Source organism: Serinus canaria, chromosome 10 (genome assembly GCF_022539315.1).
Source record: "Serinus canaria isolate serCan28SL12 chromosome 10, serCan2020, whole genome shotgun sequence".
In the NCBI taxonomy this organism is placed as follows: domain Eukaryota; kingdom Metazoa; phylum Chordata; class Aves; order Passeriformes; family Fringillidae; genus Serinus; species Serinus canaria.
Genome location: NC_066324.1, coordinates 17,394,948 through 17,417,548, shown reverse-complemented (window position 1 = coordinate 17,417,548; position 22,601 = coordinate 17,394,948). Strand labels below are relative to the sequence as shown.

The 22,601-nt window shown below is 56.1% G+C and overlaps 2 protein-coding genes across 6 annotated transcripts; both read left to right on the top strand.

Moving 5' to 3' along the window:
- The first annotated feature begins 109 nt into the window (after nucleotides 1-109).
- On the top strand, nucleotides 110-7,903 carry PATL2 (PAT1 homolog 2). Of its 5 annotated transcripts, none has more exons than XM_050978605.1 (19): nucleotides 110-430; nucleotides 2,674-2,776; nucleotides 2,899-3,164; nucleotides 3,285-3,353; nucleotides 3,463-3,528; nucleotides 3,913-4,080; nucleotides 4,197-4,283; nucleotides 4,483-4,637; nucleotides 4,738-4,815; nucleotides 4,891-5,029; nucleotides 5,144-5,258; nucleotides 5,340-5,440; nucleotides 5,728-5,772; nucleotides 5,928-6,070; nucleotides 6,329-6,488; nucleotides 6,764-6,904; nucleotides 6,983-7,080; nucleotides 7,158-7,310; nucleotides 7,509-7,903. In XM_050978605.1, the coding sequence occupies exons 2-19, from the start codon at nucleotides 2,722-2,724 to the stop codon at nucleotides 7,546-7,548; spliced, it is 2,079 nt and encodes a 692-aa protein (XP_050834562.1). In that variant the 5' UTR covers nucleotides 110-430; nucleotides 2,674-2,721; the 3' UTR covers nucleotides 7,549-7,903. The 5 variants fall into 5 exon arrangements, with proteins under 5 accessions (XP_050834562.1, XP_050834561.1, XP_050834560.1 ...); XM_050978604.1 differs by lacking the exon at nucleotides 110-430 and adding an exon at nucleotides 1,443-1,950 and having other exon boundaries at nucleotides 2,914-3,164; XM_050978603.1 differs by lacking the exon at nucleotides 110-430 and adding an exon at nucleotides 1,445-1,950.
- A 2,691-nt stretch (nucleotides 7,904-10,594) lies between these two features.
- On the top strand, nucleotides 10,595-22,552 carry SNX1 (sorting nexin 1). The gene is made up of 15 exons (XM_009089796.4): nucleotides 10,595-10,762; nucleotides 13,740-13,842; nucleotides 14,696-14,829; nucleotides 15,356-15,422; nucleotides 16,477-16,520; nucleotides 17,437-17,578; nucleotides 18,053-18,131; nucleotides 18,379-18,454; nucleotides 19,108-19,221; nucleotides 19,348-19,441; nucleotides 20,348-20,553; nucleotides 21,150-21,293; nucleotides 21,571-21,651; nucleotides 21,935-22,006; nucleotides 22,131-22,552. The coding sequence occupies exons 1-15, from the start codon at nucleotides 10,631-10,633 to the stop codon at nucleotides 22,179-22,181; spliced, it is 1,539 nt and encodes a 512-aa protein (XP_009088044.1). The 5' UTR covers nucleotides 10,595-10,630; the 3' UTR covers nucleotides 22,182-22,552.
- Nucleotides 22,553-22,601: the final 49 nt, after the last annotated feature.

The window sequence follows — 22,601 nt, the reverse complement described above, 5'->3', positions numbered from 1 at the left end:
AGGTAGAACGAGAGTTCTGGGGTTGTGCGAGCCAGCGTAGAAGCGCTTTCGCTTTCACTTCCGCACTTGGTGGGGGGAGAAACCGCGGCAGGGATCCTGGGCCGTCGGGAAACAGCGGCTGGACGTGAGCCCGGGTGGGGAACGGCACCTGCCCTGAACCAGCCCCGGTGTGGCCACAGGCCCAGGGCAGCGCCCGGCCCCTGTGCTGGACACTGTTGAGGCCACACCCCATATTCTGGGAGCAGTTCTCCGCCTTTCACTCCAAGAAGGACATTGAGGAGCTGGAGCGTGTCCAGGGACGCGAACAGAGCTGGGGAAGCGGCTGGAGCACCAGGAGCAGCTGAGAGAGCTGGGGGAGCTCAGCCTGGAGAAAAGGAGGCTCGAGGGGACCTTCTTTCTCTACAACTCCCTGACAGAAGGGGGCAGCCAGGTGGGGTTGTGCTCTGCTCCCAGGGAACAAAGGAGAGGACAACCGGAAACAGCTTCAAGTAGCACCACGAAAGGTTTAGACTGCATATTAGAGAAATATAATTCTCTGAACGGGCTGCCCAGCCTTGCCACAGGCTACCAGGGCAGTGGTGGAGTCCTCATCCCTTGAGGGATTTAAAAGCCCTATGGATGTGGCACTTGGGGACATGGGTTAGTGGTGGCCTCGGCAGTGCTGGAGAAATGATTTGAATTGATGGTCACAGAGAGCCCTTCCAACCTAAATGGGGGTAAAAGTCACCTCTTGCAGAAGATTTTGCATCCATGGCCGGTATTGCACCAACAACCTATGGTGGAGCAAGCCATCCACCTTCCTTTTTTAACCTCTTTCAAAACCTGTGTGGTATGTCTCATTCCAACAGCTGTAGGGAAATTGACTGTTGTTGGAGCACAGCAGAGACTCCCTGACATAAAACATGAGAATTCTGACACCAAAGAAACAGGTTTTCTGGTGCCTCTTCCAGAAGAACTGCGAGCACCAAAGTCCACCAAGGCTAGGAATGCCACTGAGTGTCCCAGTAGTGCTGCTTGGAAGGAAAATAAAGGGAAAAGAAAGTCACTGCTAGTGGGGAGAAAACAGCAGCATGGTGTAAGTACCAAAACACCAAGTCCCTTTAGGACCTCTTAATGTACCTCATTAAAACACAAATGAAATTAATAAAGCATGTATGTGAACACCCCAAAGGCAGCAGGTAAATCAGGAGAGGCCAAGCAAAGGAAAATCTTGAAAACACTTGTTATCAGTTCCCACTGGCCCAGCTCCTGCTGGGTATGCTGGCTACTCAGTGAGCAGTGCCAACCACGCAGCTGAAAACACTCAATGTTTTCCTCAGTGTGGGATAAACAGATGCAGCTGTGGCCAGAGCCTTATCAGGGATCTCAGGGCTCTGGCAGAAATAATCCCTGAGTGCTCTATCGGTGGCAGAATTGTTGTTAGGGTCACCACAGCAGGAGTCCCAGTCCAGCTGTCCCAGGGGTGAACCCAACCCTCCCCTCGGGGATAGGATGGCAGGACATGGATCCTTTCCATGGGCTCTTTGGGATGTGAATCCCTGGCAATGACTCTAACCCACACCACCTGTTGGAATTTCCCAGTAAAGAGAAGCATAACTCTTCGATGTGATGTTTATCAAAAGCAACAATGATTTGGTTGGAGTAGCCAAATCTTACACTTTTGGGACATTTCTGCTTTTATTAGCAGAATATTGGGAGAATTATTTGGGAGTGGGTGACATGACCAAGGTGCTCCTGGTATTCAGGGATGCTATGCTTTGTGGGATGCAGACATTTATAGCGTTAGTGTTGACACCTGTGCACGGTGTTACCCACCAGAATATTCAATCCCGACAGACCACATCCTACCAGTTTTCCATAACTCCTCAGAGGGATATCAGCTCTGAGAACAGCACGACGGGGGAAGCGGGGAAAGCCGGGCTGGGCTGTTCTGCACCCCGAGAGCCGCAGGTGCGGTCACGGAACCCCTCCATCCCTACCGCCCCCCCAGCACCGGGGGCTCTTCATCCAGCGCAGTGCGCAGGCGCGGGGCGCCGCTGGGAGCCGCCATGCTGTACGGCAGGCGCATGCCGGGGCGGCGGGGGCGGCCCATAAAAGGGGCGGTGGGGGCAGTGTGGCCCCGTACAGGGACCCGGGACGGACGGACGGAGGGTGGGTGAGCGGGAGGAGGCGGCACCGCGGAATGGCGGAGGGCGGCGAGCGCGTTGTGAGTGCCTGCCCTGCTCCGCTAACCCCTGCCCGCTGCCGCCTCCCGGTGTCCCGCTCCCTCTGCCGTGTTCGTTCTCCAGGGCTGGCGCTCCCCGGCGCGGTCGGTCTCGGAGCAGACTCTGCCCTGGAGGTGTTGGGGGATGCTCTTCCCTGCCTTGTGCTCGCGTGCCGCCCGTGCCCTCGTAGCGAGTGTTCGCTCTGAAGCCTAAAGGTGTCTCAGCCCAGCTGCGCTGCTGCCGTTCCGTGCCGGCGTTCGCTGCTGCCGGCAGCATCCGTGGGCTGAGCGGCGCGTCCTGTCCTCGCTGGCAGTGCCGCTGGCTCCTGCTTTTCCCTTTTCCAGCTGTGAGCCCCGGGGGTTGCCTGGCACCACCAGTAGAGTGAGGGGGCGGTTGGGTGCCCCCCACTTTAGGAGTTAGGCTAGGGTTACCTCTCCCTTAGAGAGGAATCTGCTGCTTCCAAATACAGATTATCGAAGATTTTCTGCTGGTGGAAGATGCACTTCTGCTGGAAGAGATGGCTGAGGAGGATGAGGAGCTCGACCTGTACAACGAGATGACTTTTGGGATAGGTAAGACCTCAGGGGAGTCCTGGTATTGGAGAAACCTGCTAGCACTCGGGGGGAGCAGACATCCTGGTGGGCACTGCCTAAGTGTTCACCCACCCTGCTGTGCACTGCTTCCCCCCTCTAAGACCGAGACTCCACAGAGGAGGATGTCCCAAAACTCCTGGTGGTACCAGAGGTGGCCACTGGAAGAGCAGCTGAGCAGCTGGAGGAGCTGGCCGAGGAGGAAGGTGGGATGGAGCCAGAGATGGAGCAGGTTAGCTCTCAGTTGGAGGAAGAGGTAGAGGAGCTGGGGACTGAGGAACAGGAGGAAGATCAGGAGTGCTTTGAGGAGCCCAGTGAACTGGGAGACCCAGCAGTGATGAGAGCTGTGCGGAGCAAACCCACACTGGAGGTGATGTGTGAGCAGACAGGGGGTCCTGCTGCTCTCCCCTCCATCCCCACACCTGTGGGTCCTGCCCCACAGAGGGCACTGGGGCAGGGAGGCAGACCTTTAACTCCTCTTTCCTTGCAGAGCCAGGACTCCGCAGTGCTGGACAGCGGGATTGGGACTTGCTGGGAAGAGTTTGACAAGGAGGATGTGGTAAAAATGTCCCCACCCATCTGGTGATGAGGCAGGGTGGCTCCTGTGGTGTCCCCTGCTCTCTCCTCCTGTTCACTTGGCTTATGCCAACATCTCTCTTGTTTTCCAGCTGGCAATGGATCCCACGGCATGGGGCTCCTGCCCTGGCAGTGTCCCACGCCACCTCATGCTGGAGGTGGGTACCTCCAGCCAGCCCTTCAGGGAGTGGCTAAGGGCTCCCCACAGCTCTGGAACAAGGGTCTCACAGGGGATTTGGTACTCCTGGGGCATCTCCAAATGGCTCTGGGAGGTGCACAGATGTGTCTTGGGTGCCAAGGCTGTGAGTGCCCACCCAAAGCAGAGCCTGGGTTTGAAGGCAAAGTTGTTGAGATTGGGGGGACTGGAACCCTCATGCTGGGTGTTCCCATGGGTCTCCAGCTGCTCCACACTACGAGGATGGGAGCCCTGCTGGTCTTGTTTGAGCAGTGACCAAAAGTTTTAGTGAGCTGACTGTTGCTGAGGGAGCTAAACTGTTCTCAGCTGTGCCCTGTTCCCACCTGCTGCTGCCTCCTCCCCACAGGATAAAGCCATCCTCCAGGTCCTGGAGAGACCTCCACCATCTACTAACATGGCTCTCGACTTCCTTGGCTCTCCTGTGCAGAGGAGCTATGGGGGCTCTTCCCGCCTCAAGTGCCCTGACTTAAGACTGATGTCCCCCAAGCCTTTCCCCCAGTGCTTTCTCCAGCAGGTAACAGGTTTGGGGGTGCTCTTGCATCCCTTCTTTCTCTGCCTCCCCTCCTTGGAGGTGCAGCCTCAAGGACAGGCTTGTCTGAGTGGCACCTCCTGTCTCCTGCTCTGCACCAGGCACCCCTGATATCTCCTCGCTCTCCGTGCTCTCCTCAACCCTTCCCGCCAGCTTGCAGACCCCCTGCACTCTTCACTCCCAACCAGGTAACGTGGTGGGCTCTGAGCCACTGCTGTGGCCCCACTGAGGTGACCCTGGAGTGGCAGGGGATAAGGACAGTGGCAGTGTCTGCGGGTAGCACTTGGCCAGAGGGATGGGAGTCAGAAGGCAGCACAGAGCTGGCTGACCACCCTGGGATGCTTCCAGGGCAAGGCTCAGACCCTTGCTCTCCTTTCTCCCTCTCAGACAGCAGGGTATGCGCCTCCGAGCCCTTTCCAGCCTGGGTCCCCCACCGTGGGCAGCCCACCACGGGCCCTGGGCATGCACTTCAGGCCCGTGGCCTCTTCTTTGGACCCTGCTCTCTTCTTCAGCCCCTCAGCCACGGGCCAGCTGAACTTCAGGTAGCAGGAGTGGGATGTTGGGGTGGGACTGGAGGGGTCCTACAGAGCAGCTGGAGGTGTCCCAAACCCTCCCTTGACCCCTTTCTGGTGTCCCCTGCAGCACACCCAGCCACATGACCCAGCTGCACCCCCAGCACCAGCGCATCCTGATGCAGCGGCAGGGCAGGCAGGTGCAGAGGTATGGGGGTCTTTTGGGTGCAGGGCAGGGGGGCTCTGGGTGGGCACAGTGGGCTGAGTTCTTCTCCTGTGCCAGTGTCTCCCCCAAGAAGCTGTGGTCTCGGAAAGTGGACCCTTATGCTGGGCTGATGACTTCCAAGGAGAAGGACTGGGTTGTCAAGGTGGAGATGATGCAGCTGCAGAGTGAGAATATAGACGATGACTACTACTACCAGGTGAGCTCCTGCTGGCAGCACCTGCAGCTTGTTCCCCTCAGGGTGGGGCATTGGGAGCTGGAGAAACCCTTCAGGACTGGTGGAGGGGACTCCTGGCTTTTCCTGTCCTTACAGACCTACTACCACCGGCTGGAGCGCAAGCAGGAGGAGGAGGAGCTGCTGAGCAGGCGCAACAAGCCCCCCAAGCTGGTCACGCCGTTCATCCAAAAAGTGGAGACCTATGACTCTGGTGAGGAGCTGGGGCAGGCGTTGGGGGGGCTGGGTGAGGAGCTCTGGGACGTGGTGTCACCGTGTTCCCTCCCTTCCGCAGTGGTGCGCATCGCAGGGTCGCTGGGCCAGGTCACGGTGTCCACCTGCTACAGCCCTCGCCGGGCCATTGATGCTGTGCACCACTCCCTTGTGGAGGAGGAGGTAGGTGAAGGGAAGCTGGGCTGGTTGGGGCCCTGAATTGCCAAGAATGCTGCTACAGGAGCTGCCCTGAGCAGTGGGATGGGGCACACAATTGGAGGAGGCACCACCTCAGCAGTGGCAGCTTGTGCTTGGCCAAGGGGTAGGATTGGGCTCTGGTTTCCCCATGGGACTACTCTGTGTCTTGAAGTCACCTCAGATCCCCAGGGAGCAGCTGGCCCAGTGCTGGGCTGGTGGCAGTGTCTGGGGATGGCTGTAACCTTTGTGCCTTCCTTTCTACCCTCCCAAAGGCTGCAGGGACCAACCGGCTGCGGGCGCTGCACAGGATTGAGAAGGTGAGCAAGTGGTGATTTTAGGAAGGGTAGCGTGGTCCAGGTTTTCTGTTTTCATCCAGGGATTCCTCTAAGGGGATGTCTACTTAGGCAGGGTCCTGAATAGCAGTTGGTAGAAGATGTCCAAGCTTCCTCAATAGCCTGTGTCATTTCTCCAGCTCTTCCTGCAGCTGCTGGAAGTAGAGGAGGTGCAACAGAAAATGTCCCTGGGGGAGCAACAGCCCCAGAAGCAGGAGCAGAAGAGCCAAAAAGTGGAGAGCATCTACCAAGCCTTGAAAATCAGGACTTGCAGCAGTGAAGAGTGAGTCTGTGCTGTGGGAAAGGGGAGCAGGCAGCATGTCCTGGTCCTTGTGGATCTGAGATGGTCACTGATGAGCAGGTCTGGGTCACAGGAGGATTGGGTCCTTCCTTCTGTATGTCACTGCATGTGACATGGCAGCAATATGTGCTGCCCAGCCTGTGAACCTTGTCCTCCAGTGGAGCTGATACTGATCCTTTTGGATGGGCAGAGATGCTCCAGGTCCCTTAGGATTTGTGCCAATGGAGCCTTTGTTCCCAGGGAGGCAGAAGATGAATTCCTGCAACTGCTGTGTGTGCGGAAGGGCAAGAAGCTCGTGGCCCGGCTGCTGCCCCACCTGATTGTGGAGCAAAGGGAGAAGATTCTGCTGGCAATCACCTACCATCTGCCCTTCCTCATGAAGAAGGATGTGCTGGATGAGGTAAGCACCTCCAGCCAGGGCAGGGATGACCTGAGCTGTCTCCTTCCCCCTCTGTTCTTGCTGGGGGTGGCACCCTGGGCAATGAGGGGGGGGCCTGCCTTGTGGGGTTGGCATGAGACAGGAGCCCCTTCCCATCCATGGGGAGGAGAAGGCCTCCAGGAGTCAGCCACCAGCAGTGCTGGTGGCAGTGACCCTCCCCTCCAAGTGCTGGGATGGGGGTGTGGCTGTGACAGGTGAAAGGATCTGATTCCTGCTCTCCCCTCTGCCCTGCCCAGTCTCTCCCCCTGCTCTACAGCCCTTTGAATGAGGTGGTGGGTGAGATGACATTCAGCAAACTCATCGAGGTACTGCAGGAGCTCACCCGGCCTCTACCCGAGTCTTCGGAGCTCCCCCTCACCATGGCCTTGAAGAACCAGGTACTTGGCCCTGAAGCCTGACTGTGTCCCTGGGGTGCCACTGCTGCTGGCTGTGACACTCCTGGTGCTTTCCTGCAGTTTGGCATCTCCTTGCTCTATTCCCTCCTGAGCCACGGAGAGAGGCTGCTGTCCTCACATGCGCCACTGAAGCCATGCAGAGGGGACTTCGAGGCATGGTGAGGGACAGTGTGAGCTGGGGGGAGGGTTTGTCACTGCTCTCTGGGATGCTCACCCCCTGTGCTGGTGCCCCCAGGACGGACACGGTGTACCTGATGTCCCAGGAGCTGTCACGCCTGCCTGCAGCCTCGCTGGCAGAGCCTCTCTTCTTGCCCAGCAACCTTGTCTTGCTCTTCTGCCGCTACCTGGACAAGCAGACTGTTTACCACCTGGCAACCAAGATGGCTGAGTGAGTACTGCCTGGAATGGCTCTCCTGGGGATCCCCCAGGGCGACAGGAGCAGACAGCACTGGGGGCTCACTGCTTCCATCGCCCTTTGGAATTATCTCCAGATATCTGCTGGGCTGAGCTGATCCTGGTGCCTTTGCTCCCACTTCTTTGGGACAGATCAGCAGCCTGACACTCCAACCTCATCCTTTCCCTGCAGGTGCTCCCCGCTGCCCACGGAAGCTGACATGCTCTGCTGAGCCCCGGGAGCTGGGGGTGGGGTCTGCAGCCGGTTGTGCCGGGAATGGGCAGGGCCTCATGCCGTGGCTTTGGAAGCGATCGCTTACCCTGGTGCGGGGCACTCTGGGTGACACGGGCAGCGGCAGGGCTGGCGCCAAGGGGCCGATGGCGCCCTGTCCCGGTGCCCGGGAGCACGGGGATGGGTGGGTGTAACTTATTTTGGCCTCCCCCCTGGCAGTGGTGGGTGCTGGGTCATGGCAGGGGCCGAGGCAGGGCACAGGGGCGCTGGGAGCACCTGGCGGGGGGGATTTTGTCTAGGGCACGTTCTGTACAGTGCTTGAAATAAAATAAAAAGGTGATGAATGAGCTCCTCTAGGTCCTGGAGCAGCTTATGTTGGATGCACAGTGGTCCTATGGGCATTGCTGGGCAGAGACCCCTGGCCTGGGACAGGGATCTGGCAAAAGGCAAGGAGAAGGGAGGGATGCGCAGAGGATCAAGGAGGAGGAGAAAGGAATGCTTGGAGAGGGGATCTGAGCACACACCTGAGCACATAGGGAGGGGAATGGGCTAGGAAAGAAGGGATGTGGTGGGGAAGATAATTCAGAGCTTATCCTGATAGGGAAGTAGAGATTGGTGTACACGTGGGACGGATATGGTGGGGAAGTCTTAAACATATGTGGGTGGGTAATGAAGCACGTCTTGTCTCTGATGAGCTTCCAAAGGCTGTTTAGTCTGAAGTCTTCCAGTCATGGACACAATGAAGTACCTTGAGGCATCTTCCTTAACAATTCTGACTACCCCAAGCTGAACTTTACTTTTGTTTCTGAGGCTGAGTGTGTGCAATGTCTGCTCCCATTGTGGGAATCTTGGTAGCTTCTGCCTGGTTTTATGGTGGGATTTCCCCTAAGCCTGTGGGAGAGCTGGAACTGGGCCACCTCCACCCACCCAGAGGTCTAAACCTGACACCCAAAGCCTGGTGTGTACTCAAAAGAGGTTTGCAGCAGAAGTTGTCTCATCCTCAGACTGCCCAAGCTCCAACCCCAAGTGGATAAAACTGTTCCTTTAAAAGGGCATCCTTTAGGGGCCAAAGGGAGAATTTACAGAGAATGAGGCTGTTGGAGCTTGGGTGGGATTTATCTCTGCTGCTCATCAAGGTAGCTCAGTTTCTTCTCCTTCTGAGAGTGCAAAGTCCAGCTGGCAGGACTTCCCAATCCTCCTGGAAGGTGTATGTCCTCCTGCTGCCTCTCCTGCTTATCTTAAATGATGTACATGCTCCTCATGCTTTATCCTTAGGGAATTTTCTGGGACAGTTGTGTTCATTCCTAGCCATCCTCTTCAAAAGAGTGACACTGGCACGTTCTCCATGGGGTGAGCCTCTAATTCCAATTCCACTGAGGCAATCTGGGAGAATTCCAGTGTGGGGTCTCACCTGCCACTGAAAGAACAGACCTTGCTGTTGCAAATCCCAGGGAGAATTTCAGGCAGGAGGGAATTAGCAGCTGCTCATTGATAGCAGGAGCTGGGGAGGACACTGGCGAGTCCTTCAGATAAAGATAAGCTGTGTTCTGTTTTCTGTTTGCTCCGTGCCAGTGTGCATGAGGGATGAAAATGTGACCTGGCTGCAAATGTGTGCTAGACCAAGTTCTCTGGCATGGAAGGCTGGAGATCTCTGCTGGATTTTGCTGCTCCATTACAGGAGAAAGCTGAGGGAAAAGAAGGAAAACCCATCTCTTTGTTATTCTCCCATAGCACCCAGTGCTTCCCACCTGTAGAAACAGACCCTCTCCATGGGGCAGCACCCAGGAATTAATCTAACTCCGGGGTGTCTTGCAGGTCAGGGACCCCCAGATCATTCAGCTGCAGCTGGATGTTCTCTCTTAATCCAGAGCTGATGGAACTCTAGGGTGTCTCACCTGCCCAGCTCCTCCTGGTGCTCTGCTGAGAGCATTGTTGGCCCCACAGGATGGTGGTGACCCATGACCATGGGCTCTCACTGTCCTGGGGGGAAGGGGGGCAGGGTATGGGCCTCATCCTGGAATGTTTTGGGGTGTGTGGGGCTTATCCAGGACTGTCTTTGGGTATTGTATGGGGTTAATCCTGAAACACCTTCAAGGTCTCATCCTGGGCTGTCTTGGTGGTTATCTAGAGATGTCTTGTGGGAGTATGGGGTTAGTTCTGGGATGTCCTCAGGTTATGGAACTCATCCTGGGAGGTTTTGGAGGGAATATGGGCTTCATCCTGGGCTGTTCTGGAGGGCTTAGAGGGCTCAGCCTGATATATCTCCAGAGTATGAGGCTTATCTTGGCATGTTTTTGGTGGTGTGCAACTTACCTTGAGGTGCTTTGAGGGGAATGGGTCTCATCCTGGGATGTCTCAGTGGGGTGTAGGATGCATTCTGGGCATTTTTAAGGTCTGGGGCTCATCTTGCAAAATCAGGGTGAGTATATGACATCCTGGGATGTCTTGGTGAATCTATGGCGTTCATGCTGCAACATCGTCAGGGTCTGGGACTTATCCTGGAACATCCTGGGGGCAAAAATGGCTCATCCTGGGACATCTTCAAGGTCTGTGGCTATCCTGCGATATCTGGAGTGGTATAGGGCTCATTCTGGGGTGTCCCGGACTTTGTATGGGGTTCATGCTGGGACATCTCTAGGTTATGGGGCTAATTCTGGGACATCTTCAAGGCACAGGGTTCATCCTGCGATGTTTTTGTAGGGGGGAGGGGCTCAGCCTGGAGTGTTCTGGGCGCTACGGGAGTACTCCCCGGGCTGTCGAGAAGACACGGGATCACTGTCCGGGTCCCACGGCCCCTCAGCCGGGGCGCTGCGGGGACAGGGCGCCCTGAGCTCCCCGCTCCCGCTGGGCGGCGGGGCCGCGCTCCTCCTTCCGCCGCCACAATGGTACGGCCACCACCCCGTTTCCATGGTGACGACGCGGCGCCTGCCAGCGGCGGCGCCCATTGGCTGTCGCTGGGGGGCGGGGGCGGGGCGGGCAGGGACGCTGCCCAATCCGCAGTCCGTCCGCAGGGAGGCCCCGCCCCGCGGGTTAAGGCGTGGCGGGAGCTTCCGGCGGGGCGGGCGCGGGCGGAAGCGGCGGCGATGGCGTCGGGAGGCAGCCACGGGTCCCGCTCGCCCTCCCCGGCCGAGCGCCGCCCGCCGCCCTTCCCCGAGCACCGCGGGCTGGGGGCCCCCGACAGCGACTCGGAGGGCGAGGACATCTTCACCGGCAGCGTGAGTGCGGCCGCGGGCGGCGCCCCACCCCAGGGGCGCTGCGGGGCCGGGCCCGTGTGCGAGGAGTTACCCGGGGTATCCTCCTGGCTTGGTGAAAATAGTGCGGACACGCCGACGTCTCCCGAGTAAAGGGGGGAGGGCGATGCCTCTGGTCTCGTGTCCCTTCAGGGGGAGCCGCGGTCCGGGCGGGGCTCGGAGCGGCTCCCGTGGCTGTGGGACTGAGGGAAGGCAGCACAAGCTCGGCCGCTCCCGTCTGGCCGGGCTGTTCCCTCTCCGATCCCGCAGAACTCCTGCCTCAGGCCGGGCTGGGTGGAGCTCGGAGCAGCCTGCTCTGGTGGAACGAGGTGGGCTTCGAGGTTCCTCACGGCCATCCCACAGCGGCAGCCACAGCTCAGCCTCTTCGCTGTGAGGCTTGTGAAGCTTCCCTGGGGAAAAAAGCCCCGTCTGCCTTCCCCAGCATCATCAGCTCTGGTCCCCTCAACACCCAGAGGGTGCTGCCATGCTACCTTCAGTCTGAGATTGAGGGTGGTGAGGTGACAGAGGCATCCAGTGTCCCCTGCTCACTCGGGCTTCGTGCTGGGCTGCAGGAGGGTTTTGGAGCCTTTGGTGGTACTTGTTTAGCAAGCCAGGTGCTGCTGCACAAATCCATGAAGGTGGAGGTGTGAAGGGTGTCAGCAGCTCTCCTTGTTTCCAGCAGTCTCCTGTGCAGCAAGTCCAGGTTGCTGAAGGCTGCTGGCATTGACTCCTGCTGGCATTGTCCCAGGTTTGCTCCAGTGACCAGCAGGCGAGAGGGGAGTTAAAACTGACTGGTGCTTTCCCAAGCTGAATCCCCAGTCAGCTGAATTTCCCCAGTCAGCCTCTGGTCCTTGGGATCAGCATCTTTATGGAGCAAGGATCTCAGCTAGAGGGGCCACAGAAGCCCTTCCTGGAGGCTGGAATGCTGTGGGGTTGATTCCCTGAGCTCTGTGAGCCTCTGCCCACCTCACCCAGACGTTTTCCAGCCAGATCCAGCTGGAGGCACAGAAGGAGTTGGTGTCTGTGGCAGGAAGTTCCCCAGGAACATTCTGCAGTTTTCCAGCCTAGGGAGGCCTTGAGCAGGAGATTGTGGCCATGACCAAATGAACCTGCTGGGAACAGCCTGGCCAAGCTTTTCCTGCCCCTGACACCAAGCCAGAGCTGTCTCTGCCCTGCTTCTGGTGCAGCTCCTGCCTGCTGTCTGTGAGCTGTGCTTGTGCTTTGCAGCAGGGACAAAGGGAGATCTGGGGGAATGTGGATGGATTGTGACCTTGTGAGGGTGGAACTCACACTGCTCTGGGCAAAGCAGCAGCTGGGTTTGTTTGGAAACCTGGGAAAGTCCAGCCCTGGGTCTTGCAAGAGGAAGGTGCTGGTACCTGTGGCAGGCACCAGGTCAGGGAGGTGGTCTGGAGCTTTCTTTGGTGGGGAGCTGGAGGGTGCAGGAGGTGGCCTGATGGTTTGTGGCCCACCAAGAGGGGTGAGCACTGAGTGCCATGGGATTTCATGGGAATCACACATCCCTGTAGTGGAAGGGGAGGCTGCTGAGCCCCAGCAGCTTATCAGGTGTTTGGCTTTATCGTGGAAGGCACTGTTGTAACTAATGCAGACCTGTTCTTGTGACCTGGTGCCTTTGCTTGTCTGCGCCCTTGAACGTTAGGAAAACACTTTGTGGGGAGCAGGGGAGGCAGATCTGCCTGGCTGCCAGCATTCGGAGGCTCAGCAGCACCTGGGCAATCAGCAGGGCAGCATTTGGGTCAGACCTGAGTAGAACAAGAGCTGGACCTCTCCTGTCTGTTGATAGAGGTTGGATCCCTGTGTGAGCACAGCCTTTTCTAGGGATGCCTCCAAGGATGAGCTCTTCCCAAAGGAGTTCTATTTCCCTGTGGTGAGGGTCAGGCTGGCACAGGGGGAACTCTGCCTGCACCTGTGATGTTGGGGGTGCTGAATCCGCCCCAGTTCATGGCAGGTTCCTGTATGGGCTGATCTAACCAGGCCATGGCTCCTCAGTAGCAGCAGATGGAGAAGTAGGAGCAGGGCGTGGTGCTTTCACATCTGAGGAACTAAAGGAACTGAGGAACTAAATTTAAGGCAAACTGGGAAGCAGTTACAGCAGAAAGCCACTTTGTCCATGCGCAGTGGGCTTCTTTATGAGCCTGAATATTTCCTGGGGGAGCAGAGGAGCTGTGTGAGCCCTTTCCTCATAGGTCACCTCTGGCACCAGTCCTCTTGTTGGCTTGGACACTGGTCTGAAGGATCCTGGGGCATGTTTGGCATGGAGGGTCTCTGCTCCCCACTCTCCATCACTAACACACATTGCTCCTGCCTTTAACTGCTGTGATCCAAGCTGGGAGCAGTCCCTCTTCTAGGAAAACATCCTAAAATACAGGAGCTCTTGCCATCAAGTGAGTGTTTTGATGGCTGTTTTGTTTTTAGCACCTTAAAGAAGCCTCAGCACAGCTTCACTCCTTCAGGAGCGACGTGATCCGGTGGCACTGCCTTGCTGGAGAGAGTGCCAAGGAGCTGCTGCTCTGGAGTCTCTAATAGAGCTCCATTTACTGCCCATCAAAGACCTGCTCTGTTCTCTGCTGGGACCTACAGAATAGCACTTGCTGTCCCCTTCTTCTTTGGGATATCTGTCTGCCTGCAAAATGAGGGATGGCTTGGGATGTGGGCATCTGTAACAGGAGTGCTGGAGCAGCTCTGTCTTCTGGTGGGGAGGACTGGTTGGCATAAAAGCTCTCAGGTGGGCTGTCCCCTTGTCCCCCAGCCTGCTCCCAGCAGCCAGGATGGTCCTTTCTGGGTGGAAAGTGGCACCAGAGTTTGGTGTGACACTTGTTGTCTTTAAAAGTGGCAGAAAGGGTGATGCTGAAGGGCACAGGGTGGTGGACAAGGAGGGTGACATGTTTGCTCCTCCATCCCTCAGTGTAAATGACCTTTCTTTGACCTTTTAATCCTCTCACAGAGCAACTCTCCAGCCCTGAAAGAAGAACCTCCTCTTCCTGTGAGCAGCTCCTCCAAAGAGAACGGAGTTCATGTGGAGCAGGATGATCAGGACCTGTTTGCAGGTGAGTGTGTGTGTGTGCTGGGCCTCTCTCAGCCCCAGGCCTGGAGTGATAGTCCTGAAATACCCATAACCAAAGCAGATCATAAGTCCTTGTCTCAAACACATGTTTGAGTCCACTTGCTCTGGTGTTGTGTTCAGGAAGGTTGGAGCAGCCCCTGCCAGGTCTCTAGGATAATCCTGCCACAGGAGTAACTGTTTGGGAGCTGAGGAGGATTAAAGTGAGGGTTGCTTTTGTTGCCTTAAGCCCTGAGGTGGTGAGTGTCTCCTCAGAGTTAAAGGATTTTCCTTCTCCACCTTCTCCTGACTCCAAGCCAATGGAAGAAGCATCTCTACTAAAGACCTGGCTGTTCCAAGGAACAGGAAACACAACTCCCCTTAGCAGGGGAAAATGAGGAAGGTCAGACATTCCCCAGCCCTGGCATGGTGGGCTGAGAGTCAATTCTGGATAATTCTGCTAAGAGGTGGAAGTTTTTACATCCTCCAGGTGGAGAGGTGGCCTGGGAAGGAGACTTTCTCCCAGGTAAAACCTGTCTTGGCTTTAGCTGCTCCAGGGTGCAGCTCCCCAAGCATACAGCAAGGAGGTGATGCCTGGCTCTTCCTGGAATAAGTTCCTTGGATTAACATGATGTTAATCATTTGATCAATCTGCTGTTCTCCAGCAGATTGATCAAATGCTCTTACTGCAGTGACAAGGCTTTGTTGTGCTCTTCCAGTGCTTACAGGTGTTCCCCCATGGATTTCTTTACTAATTAAGGCTCTTGTTACTTCCTGGATCCCACAAACCAGACAATATTGTAATTGCCTTTCCAGAGACCCCAAGAGAGAGGCTGACCCTTGCAAACTTCTTTTGACAGATGCCACTGTGGAGCTGTCCCTTGATAACACTCAGAACAACCAGAAGAAGGAGGTGGCCAAACCATCCAGTCCGTTGCCCTCATTAGATGTAGCAGCAAGTTCCTCCAGAAACCTTTCAAAGAGCTATGAGGAGGTGAGAATTCCAAACTGTCCTGCAGGTTTCAAACTGTCTTTGGCAGGAACCTCTCTGTGTACTCAGTTGTAAACATGAATCTTAAATGATGTAATTAATATGTAATTGCCTTATTGAATGCCCTGATTTGTATCTCAGGCCATCAGTGTGGGACTGATACCACTGGAGTGGGGCTTAGGTCAGCCTGGTGGCATTCCTGCTCCTGTGGAGGTCCAGATTCCTTCCAGAGCTGTCACAGGGGTGGATCTGGTCCTGAGGGTCCAAGCTGTGAATGGGAGCTCTGTAGGTTCTTCTTGGGGCCGAGCAGTTTGTGCATCAGTCTGGGCAGAGAGTGGGGTGGGAATAGCAAACCCAGTTTGGGATCCCTCCCTGGACACGACGGGGAGCTGGAAGGGTTTGTAGAGCAGTCCTGGCCAGACGGAGGTGCTAGAGCTGCCCTGCAGGGGGACAAGCTCACCATGATGGTCTGGGGTGGGTTGAACCCTGGTTTCCTGACTTGCTGTCCCTCTGTGCTTTCTCCAAACAGCTGGAGGAGGAGGAGCAGGAGGACAAATTTGACCTGACTGTGGGAGTGAGTGACCCAGAGAAAGTTGGTGAGTTATGGCCCTGCAGGGGAAAGGGCTGGGGGAGCCAGGCTGGCCCTGCAGCTCCTGCCCCTAAGCACAAGCCTGAGCCTTGAATAACGTTTGCAAGGCTTCCTCTGGCATCTTAAAGAAATGATGCTGCACAAAGCCCAGGGTGAGGATGAGCCAGGCAGAGGCAGGTTCCAGAAAGCCCAGAGCCAGGTTTTTGGGATTCCTGGTGCCTGGCACTGTGGTGACCAACTTGGTATGACCTCCAGGCAGCGCTGCCCTGTGTGGAGTGGCATGGGCTAAGCAAAATTCCCTTAACCTGAAACTGAGTGCATTGTTCCCTGCTCTGGCACATTCCCTGGAAGCTGGGCTTGCCAGGGAAACAACTCTGGCTTCAAAATGAGAAGCAAGAGGGTTTCTGTCTATTGAAAGAGGGGTCAGAGTGTCATGACCAGCCACGTGGAAGTTCCTGGGGTGCAGAAAACCCAAGGGGACATCTGATCTCAGCCAGCAGAGCAGCCCCACCAGTGGCAGCTTGTTCCTACTCCATGGCTTGTGATCTCTGGAGCAGGGAGGTGTAAATCAGATGTATCTTAAGGGTAGCCCTGGAGCTGGGAGGATGCCCTTCAGATGAACTGCCAGGTGAACAAGGGGATTTCTGTGTGAGCTGGAGCAAGCTGCCTGTGGTGTTCCAGGATCCAGCCCCATCCAGGCTGACTTGCATCCCGTGAATAGACTGTTTCATGTGCCCCACAGCCCCCGAATTGTTGGGGTCTGAGCAGATGTGTGGAGCCAGCCCAGAGGCTGCTGGCACAACAAGTGCCCAATTGTCAGTGCTGGCTCCCGTAGGAAGTGTGGGGAGGCAAAAGCAGGTTGGGAAGTGGCTGCTGGGCAGGAGTCCAGGGCCATGCAGCAGGATGCTGCCTCTGGTTTTGCAGGAAGATCCAGGGCTCCATCAGACCCGAAATCAGGATCACTGAGGCAGGAAAAGGTCAGGAGCCTTGTGCTTTGTGTTCAGGGAATAGTGGAAAGTGCTGATGTTGTGATCCCACCACCCCCTTTCTGTTTTCCTTAGGGGATGGCATGAATGCCTACGTAGCCTACAAAGTGTCAACACAGGTATGTCTAACCCCTCTGTGGCTAATTTTCCATTATTTTTCCATCCTTAGAGGCAGCTGGACTGTGTGTCCTTAGCCAAGCCAGCAGTGACCTAAATAAACAGGAGGCCTGAATGCCTTGTTGTGTGGATTCAGGAGTTATAATCCACAAAGGATGAGCCCAGCAGAGGAAAAGGGTTGGAATCTATTTGAAAGGAGACTGGCTTTGTTTTCACAGCCAGTTACCTCTTTGCAGCCTTGGCTGACAGGGATGCTCAGCATTGGAGGGAGCAGCAGGAATGACATCTGTTGGGAGAGTCCCTGAGCCCGGGGCTGCTACTGAAGGTTCTGTGCCAGTGGCAGCATCAGATTGAGCTGACCTGAGCTCAGCACTCTCTGCAGAGCTGCTGCTGTAGTTGCATTCACGTCAGGACCTATTGCCCTCAGTTTCCATGAGAAATGCAGCTGTTGGAATGCTTTGGAGTCTGGCTCTGGAAAGTTGCTCCAGCTGCCTGTACTATGGCTGCTGGGCTACAGGCAACCTGTGGTCTGAAGAAGAGACAGGAGGATTTGTTATCCTTAACTCCTGCTCTGCAAACCCGGTCCAAAGCACTGATGGCCCCTGTAGTCTTTAGGTGGCCTGAGGGGTGTGTCCCTGTTCCTGTGTGGAGCAGGGATGATGGGATTAGGCAGTGGGCAGGGCTTACTAAGCAGCCCATGGCTGCAGGAACAGCTGTTTGTTATTTAATGCCATTAATTCTGCTGCTGGCTCCAGAGAGAACCCAGCTGGGAGAGAAACCGTGGAAAACCAGGGCCAAAACTTGCTCTGCTCACTGCTCACATCTTGCAGAGCTGGTGCTGTCCCACTTCACCCCAGAGGTGCCATCAGGGCCAGGCTTTTCTGGGGGAGTGTGACCCAAGTGCCCTCTGTTTCCCAGACCAGCATGCCCATGTTCAGGAGCAAGCAGTTCTCAGTGAAAAGGAGGTTCAGTGACTTCCTGGGGCTCTACGATAAGCTGTCGGAGAAGCACGCCCAGAACGGGTTCATCGTCCCTCCACCGCCTGAGAAGAGCCTCATAGGTGAGTCAGGAGCTGCACAGCACCAGGGCTGCCTCTGCACAGCTCTCCTGAGTCCTTCTGGTGGGAGCTCTGTGCCCAAGGACTGGCCTGCAGCAGTCTCAGAGCTGACTGGAAGCTGCAGAGTAGACAAGGAAAAGAATCTGGGTTCTGTGGCACAGACAAAGCTCTAGCTCCATACTTGGAGCTCTGGACTTAAATCCTTGATGGAGTTCACAGATGCCTCCCCACCTGCTTGGTGAAGAGTACAACCTCAGTGGTGTCACTGAATTGCTGCTCACTTGAGTTCAGCCCATTGCTTTGCCTCTTTCCTGCCTGTCAGTTCCTTGGGTATGGGCAGATTTCAAATTTCCAAAGTCTGATTCCTGTTGTAAGATTCCTCTCCTCCACTGTCGCCCTGATAGTCTGTAATAAACCACTTTACCTTGTGTGTAGAGTTTAGAGCAGCTCATTAATCAAGTCTTCCCTCTGTGCTAGGCATGACCAAAGTGAAAGTTGGGAAAGAAGATTCCTCCTCTGCAGAGTTCCTAGAAAAACGTCGGGCTGCTCTAGAGAGGTATGACCCCATCAGCTGTCCCTGACCCGAGTGAGGGACCTCAGAGAGCTCTGCTCTTCATGGTGGCACCACCAAATTCCCCAGGGAGACAGGAGAACTGCTGGGTGAATTAGAGCAGCTGTTGGCTCTGATTTCCAGCCCCCCAGCTGCTGTTCTGGAGTAAATACCAAGCTGAGATGGACAGATTTAAAATGAAAAGCTGGATTTGCTACAGCCAAAGTAACTCCTGGAGCTGTTCCTCCCACAGGTACCTACGGAGAGTGGTCAGCCATCCAACCATGCTGCAGGACCCGGATGTCAGGGAGTTCTTGGAGAAGGAGGAGGTCAGTAGGGTGGAGTAAGGAATCCTTGGAAGTGCTGAAGGAAATGGTCCTTGAGCAGTTAATGAGGCAGGATCCCACAAAGCTCAGTGGGGAGTGGCAGAGTAGCCCCAGGTGCCCACCAAAGCTGCTGAACCATCCCCTCAGCCAAACAAAAGGCTTGTGGGGTGAGGTAAGGGCAGAGAGAGATCCCTCAGCAGGTACCTCATGGGCAAAACAGAATCATGGAATGGCTTGGGCTGGAAGGGACTTTAAAAAGCCCATCTCATTCCACCCCCTGCCATGGGCAGGAGCACCTACCTGCTGCTATCCCAGGTTGCTCCAAGCCTCATCCACTGGCCTTGGACACTTTCAGGGATGGGGCAGCCATAGTTTGTCTGAGCAACCTGTGCCAGATCCTCATCATCCTCACAGGGAAGAATTTCTTCCCAATATCCCATCTGTCCCTGCCCTCTGGCAGTGGAAACTCATTTCCTCTTGTCCTGTCACTCCAGGCCTTGTTCAGAGTCCCTTTGCAGCTCTCTTGGAGCCCCTTTAGGCACTCAGTAGGGCTCTGAGGTCTCCCCAGAGCCTTCTTCTCTCCAGGTGAGCACCCCCAGCTCTCCCAGCCTGGCTCCATCTCCTATGGCAAAGCAAACTTTTCCATTCCTTCCCAGCTCCCAAGAGCAGTAGGAACCCAGACCTTGAGTGGAGCAGGAATAATGAAGATGTTTAACAAAGCCACGGATGCCGTCAGTAAAATGACCATCAAGATGAACGAGTCAGACATGGTGAGTGTCGGGGCACCTCTGGCCATCCCTGTCCTCACTCCAGAGCTGTGTGCTGTCCCCAGCTCCAGCTCTGGGTGCAGGGAGAGCCCCCCCTGTGGGAGTCAGCTCTGCATTTACCCATTGCAGTGGTTTGAGGAGAAGCTGCAGGAGGTGGAGTGCGAGGACCAGCGGCTGCGGAAGCTGCACGCGGTGGTGGAGACGCTGGTGAACCACCGCAAAGGTGACAGAGGGACATCTGGGCTGGGACACTCACCTGGGCTGGCCTCGAGGGGGTCACCATTGTCCCAGGGACACTTCCAAGGAGCTGGGACAGTGCTGGAAAGGACCCTCTGTCCCTTCCCTCTGGGAGACAGATGTAAAATGGTCACCCTAGTTCTTCTGTGCAGCTCCACAAGCTCGGGATGGCAGTGTGGAAGGGAACCTGTGTCCTGTGGGATCATAGAATCCCAGGATGGCTTGGGGGCTAAAGGAATATTAAAGTCCATCCTGTTCCACCCCCCTGCCATGGGCAGGGACACCTTCCACTATCCTGGGTTGCTCCAAGCCCTATCCAGCCTGGCCTTGGATACTTCCAGGGATGGGGCAGCCACAGTTTGTCTGAGCAACCTGTGCCAGGGCCTCAGTACCCTCACTGGGAAGAATTCCTTCCCAATATCCCATCTATCCCTGCCCTCTGGCAGTGGGGAGCCATTTCTCCTGATCCTGTCCCTCCATCCCTTGTCCCCAGTCCCTCTCCAGCTCTCCTGGGGCCCCTTCAGGCCCTGGCAGGGCTCTGAGCTCTCCCTGGAGCCTTCTCTTCTGCAGGCTGATCAACCCTAATGCCCTCAGGCTATCCTCATGGGCCTGAAGGCTGCTGTAGCAAACCTGAGCAGAGCTGACCTCTGGGAGTGGGATGTTCTCCTTCCTCTGCATTTTTGACTGACTTCGGCAAAGCTGTCCCTGTCCTTCTGCTCAGCTGCTTCCCTTTTCCTCATGGCTGGAAGCTGCTAGCCCTGACTGAGCCAGTGCTGGCTCTTCCAGCTGGTATCTCCTGGAGCTGTGGGAAGGCAGCTCCAAGGCTGAACCCTCTGCTGGGGAGCTCCTGGTGCAGCCAGGCCCTTCTCCTGACCCTCATCCTGTTCCCCAGAGCTGGCATTGAACACAGCCCAGTTTGCCAAGAGTCTGGCCATGCTGGGGAGCTCAGAGGACAACACAGCCCTGTCCCGGGCCTTGTCCCAGCTGGCTGAGGTGGAGGAGAAGATTGAGCAGCTGCACCATGAACAGGCTAACAATGACTTCTTCCTCCTGGCCGAGCTCCTGGGGGACTACATCCGCCTACTCTCGGTTGTGAAGGTAAGGACTCCTTTGTTCCTGCTCCTTGTACCCACTGTGGGCTTAGGGATGCCAGGAGATCTTCCAAACTCAAGCGCAGGAAGAGCAGAGGGCATGCAGGACAAGGCCTCCTCAGGCAGAGGGAAAACTTGCTGGCTGTCCAGGTGTGCACTGGTTAGGTTGGAAGATGGTTGTAGGTGAGTCCTGGCTGTGCTGCTGTTCTCCAGAGGGGATGTGGAGCAAGTTCATGGCTTGTGGGTGACCCCAGCCCTTCCAGGGGTGAAGGCTGATGCTGTGAGCTGGTAACCTGTGATACAGGGGGTGAGAACTGACCTGCCAAGTGCCTGCTGTGTCAGAGTCTGAGTGCTCCTGAACTTGGGCATCATGTCCACAGTGCCCACTTGGTGCACTGGGAAGAAGCAATCCCACAGGAGTAGCAAGTCCAGCAGGCTGACCCCGTCCTGCCCCAGAGGCCAGACCACCATATCCTTGGTCCACTGGTCCATACAGGAGCTCTGGATGCTCCAAAGCAGGACCCAGTCTGTGTTCTGGCTCAGCTTTGGTCCAGGACCAAATTGTCCCCTTGTCAGGAGATCTGTTCCCCTCCTTCCCTCCAGGGAGCCTTTGACCAGCGCATGAAGACCTGGCAGCGGTGGCAGGATGCCCAGACCATGCTCCAGAAGAAGAGGGAGATGGAGGCCAGGCTGCTGTGGGCAAACAAACCTGACAAGCTGCAGCAGGCCAAGGATGAGATCTCAGAGGTAGGGAGCGGAGCATGGGGTCTCTGCTCTGTTCCTGCCCTCCCTGCTCCAGTGGGGAAGGAGCCTCCTGGGCTGGGGAAGGAGCCTCCTGAGCAGGAGGGAGAGGTGTCTGTGGCCAAGCTGCACCAAGGGCTAAGCCAGCCTTGAGTGAGGCTGCAGGAGGGGCTGCTCTGCTCCAGCAGCACCTCTCACATGCACAGTCGTGGCTCCAGACCCCCGTGGAGAGGGGGCAGGAGCTCCTTCTGCTGTGCCCAAAGTGCCCTTGCTGTCTCTGCAGTGGGAGTCCCGGGTGACGCAGTACGAGCGGGACTTTGAGCGGATTTCTGCCGTCATCCGCAAGGAGGTGATACGGTTTGAGGTATGTTGGAGCAGCCCTTGGCACTGACCTGGGCTCCTGCCCCTCCTCCTGGCACAGCAGCATCCCTGAATCCCAACATGTGTGAGCTGGGGTGTTGCTGAGCGGGCTTCCCCACGAGGAATCTTAAAATGAAGCTGGGAGGGAAAACATCCTCTGTGTCCCATGTGCTGGTCTCCTCACGGGGCCCTAGGAGGAACAGGAAAATCCTGGGGGTTTCTCCTTCCCCCTCCCAGACTCTGGAGGGTTTTGGTGGTTGCTCCAGCCTCATGCCCATCTCTTGCAGAAAGAGAAATCTAAGGACTTCAGAAACCACGTCACGAAATACCTTGAGACATTACTGAACTCTCAGCAGCAGGTGAGTGCTCCTTGATGTGATTTTGTGTCCAAGTTGAGGCCACGCTTGTGAATCTCTCAAGCATGACCCCCTGCACTGCAGCTCCATCTCAAGGCTCCTGACTCTCTCCCTCTCCTCCCTGCAGCTGGTGAAGTACTGGGAAGCATTCCTGCCCGAAGCCAAGGCCATTTCTTAATTGGACTGAGCAAACAAACCTGAATTTTGCCTTTTTTTTTTTTTTTTTTTTTTTTTTTATATACACTATACCTCCTCCTCTTTTCCACGTGAGCGACCCCTCGTTCCACATGCTGGAGCTGGTAGAGGTGTCACCCCCAGAAGAACAGCTTGTGAGCCAGTAACTCTTCTAACTGTATATTTTTCATTTAGCAACATATATTTTCTTACTGAAGAGAAACTAGTTTCCTGCTTCCAGACCAGACCCGCAGCCAGGGGGTTAATGAGATCTGGCAAATATCTATTTTTCAGGCTGGGTTTTAAGGCTCTAATGAATTATCTTACTCCTGCAGTGCCATTAAAGTTCTGTAATAAAACTTCTATCAGGGCAAACAGGCTCTGGGTGTTCAGGGTGGGAGTGGGGCTGGGTAAGGGTGCATCC